This window comes from Coenobita brevimanus, unplaced genomic scaffold (genome assembly GCF_032717465.1).
Source record: "Coenobita brevimanus isolate Jiangsu-jjx unplaced genomic scaffold, ASM3271746v2 jjx.HiC_scaffold_2752, whole genome shotgun sequence".
NCBI lineage: Eukaryota > Metazoa > Arthropoda > Malacostraca > Decapoda > Coenobitidae > Coenobita > Coenobita brevimanus.
The window spans coordinates 405,377-408,280 of NW_027643711.1; the positions used below are offsets into that span (position 1 = coordinate 405,377).

The 2,904-nt window shown below is 48.3% G+C and overlaps 1 protein-coding gene across 1 annotated transcript; it reads right to left on the minus strand.

Moving 5' to 3' along the window:
• Positions 1 to 2,016: 2,016 nt before the first annotated feature.
• LOC145390036 (uncharacterized) lies at positions 2,017 to 2,580 on the minus strand. Its single transcript, XM_080265117.1, has one exon. It carries the CDS (start codon positions 2,578 to 2,580, stop codon positions 2,017 to 2,019), a length of 564 nt encoding a protein of 187 aa, XP_080121243.1.
• Positions 2,581 to 2,904: the final 324 nt, after the last annotated feature.

Below are 2,904 nucleotides of genomic sequence, written 5' to 3' on the forward strand. Positions count from 1 at the left end.
TGTTAGCTGGCCGAATAAGATGTTGGAAGGTTTCTAGTTTTTCACAGGTGATTCTTAGTTGGCTGAGTGCTAAATCTGGATTCAGTATGTTATTGCTTTCTTTAATATTTCTTTTTCTTTTTAGGGCATTTCATAGCCATACTGCGGTGGTCTCCTTCGCAGTTGAAGTTGGAGTTGCATTTTTTCCAAGTGTGATCAAGACTGGAGCATTCAGAACAGATTTTAAAATCTTTGGGTTTAGGACATTCGTTGATGTTATGTGTGTCCATTTCATAGCACTTCATACACATTATGATATGTATAAATTTCTCAGCCTGGATCTGATTTTTGCTGATGCACAGATGGAACAATTTCAGCCCTTCTATTGCTTTTTCTGCCATCTTGATATCATCAAATTCTATTTTCATAGTGTCTCTGTTGCCAAATTTGGTTATTTTGGTGATTTTGGCCCAAGAGTTTTCTTTAATGACTTCATGTTCAATCTCCTCTTCACTGTGGCAGTAGATGATGTCATCTACTTTGGTTCATATAATGCTCCTTTTAGCTTTTAGGTCGGGAGGGAGGATTGGGGTGAAGCCATTGTCCTGTAAAGATGTTTTCAGAGGATGAGACAGGAGCTTATTAGTGTCATCTTCTGTGGCTGTAGTTGCGATGATGAATTCTTTTGAATCATGGAGTCCTGTTATTTTTATGTTGTGAGGAGCAACTATTTCAAGCAATTTCAGTTTAACTTGATTTTCTTGGGGATTACTGTTTGATTTTAAGTTTACCCATTTTTCAACATGGGGAAAAAATCCTGAGAGGCCACTAACAGGCCGCCTAGTTGGTCCAATCTACCTGTGATCTGGGGCTTGTAACCTAAACTCCCCCCCCCTCTAAAGGGAGTGACCACTTGCAAGGTCAAAGGAGTACCCCTGATCCCTAACCCTATTAAAGAAAATACCCATTCCAGTGCTTCCTATAACCACCCCAGAACGGGGTCCCCTCGTGCCACTGGCCTCGGGGTTCGGCTTCGTACCGCACCAGAGCCTCTACTGGGCGAGCCTAACAGGACCAAAGTAAAATCTAAGAAATAAAGGTAGTCTTACGTAGTAAAAAAGATTTTCAGCCAAGGTGAGCGGGCTGACAGACTTGCAGAATGATGGGAAAGTCGTAATCGGTAAGGTGCTGAGAAAAGCAGCAGTGAAAGGCTTAGCTTGCGCTATCCACGTTTCACTATGAGCGCCGAGTCTATGCAGAGCGGGAGCGAGCGGGAGACATCTTACCGCTGCGGCTGCCGGGAAGAGAATACTGGGCGAGCCTAAAAGGACCAAAGTCTATCTTGGGAATTCTGAGTCTGTCTCAGCTAGAGAACAGGGGTGAGGAATGATCCACGGGCTTGGATGTTCAACATCGGCGTGAATTGGTAAGGGGAGGGTTGGATTTGACACTGCAGTTGTTGTTGTTGTTTAGATTTGTCCACCTAGTATTAGGATGGACCCGGGCTCAGGGTGTAGAGCCCGCAGATGTTTTCATGTTTTATATAAGTCGTGTGTCCTCTGTATGGCGACAGATGGACACAGGCGAGGAAGATGAAAGTAAACTAGAGGTGCTATTTTTTTTTTTTTTTTTTTTTAGCGTGGCGGAGGGTAAGAAGAGACAATAGAGAGTAGGGAAGGGATAGGGGAAAGTGCAACAATTTCAGCTGCGGTGTCATGGCGAGCTATTCGTCTGACGAGACGGTCACGTAGAGTAAGTCGTAAGGAGGCAGTGGCAGGGCAGTCTGTGAGATAGTGGAGCAGAGGCCAGTCATCTTGCTGGTGGCAGTGAGGGCATGGGTCAGGATCTAGTCCTGATATTTGAGAGTAACAAGGGTAACCTAAGCGGAGGCGTCTGAGTCTTACTATGAGAGCATTGGGGGTGTGAGAGGGGGCAGTGAGCGGCTCATATTGAGTTGCTCGTGCAAACCACGAGGCTGAGCGTGAGCCAGCAGCGACCTGGTCTTCATGATCCTCACGAGTGAGCCTTGTGATGGAGTTATAGGCTTTTTCTTTTTATTCTCGCGAGATTGGGCTGCAGGTGGAAGTTTACATTGGGCCGAGCAGTGGCGCTGCGAGCCGCAGCATCTGCAAGCTCATTACCTTGGATACCCACATGGCTGGGTATCCAATGCAAAAGAATGTCAGTGCCGCGGCGTGCAATGGTGTCAGCCACAGCAAGAATGGAGGTCAGCAAGGCTACATTGTCTGTGAATCGTCGTGCACGAAGACTATGCAGAGACGAGAGCGAGTCTGTATGTATAATTACTCTCCTGTGATGATGTTGGCTGGCGTCTCTGAGAGCGCCAAGGATTGCAACAAGCTCTGTCTCGTGCACAGAGGCTCCTGTAGGGAGCCTCCATGTCTCGGCATGGCCCTCACAGTAAAATGCAGCACCCGCCGACCCATCAGCGGTGACTGACCCGTCAGTGTAATATTCAACTGCTCCTGGGACACGAAGAGGTGCCATCCCTCTGAGCGCTTCTTGCCGTAACACTGGGGGCAAAGAGGCTCTCGGGAAGGTGCTAGAGGGGCGAGACTTCGAATCGCAGGAGGCAGCCATGGTGGTGGAGGTGAGTAGTCAGGGTGGGGGAGGTCAGATCCTCCTGCAGGGCGTCAATTAAACCGAGGTTGTGCAGGACGGTCACAGCAGAGTGTGCCCAGTCCCTCCTTGAACGATGTTGATTCAGGGGCCTGTTTAGGGTATGTTGTAGCATAGCAGAGACAGGCAATTGAGGCCTGCATCTGCAGAGCTGTGCAACAGCTGCTGCCGAACGACTCCAGATTCGGTGTTTGAGAGAGGAAGTCCACTCTCCAACCTTAGATTCTCGGTGCGTGTCCACACCGGAGCACCCAACATCACACGAAGTGCAGTGTTTTGCAGGAC

Coding starts and splice junctions, on each gene's coding strand:
- LOC145390036 (XM_080265117.1), bottom strand. CDS start 2,580: ATGGCTGCCTCCTGCGATTCGAAGTCTCGCCCCTCTAGCACCTTCCCG.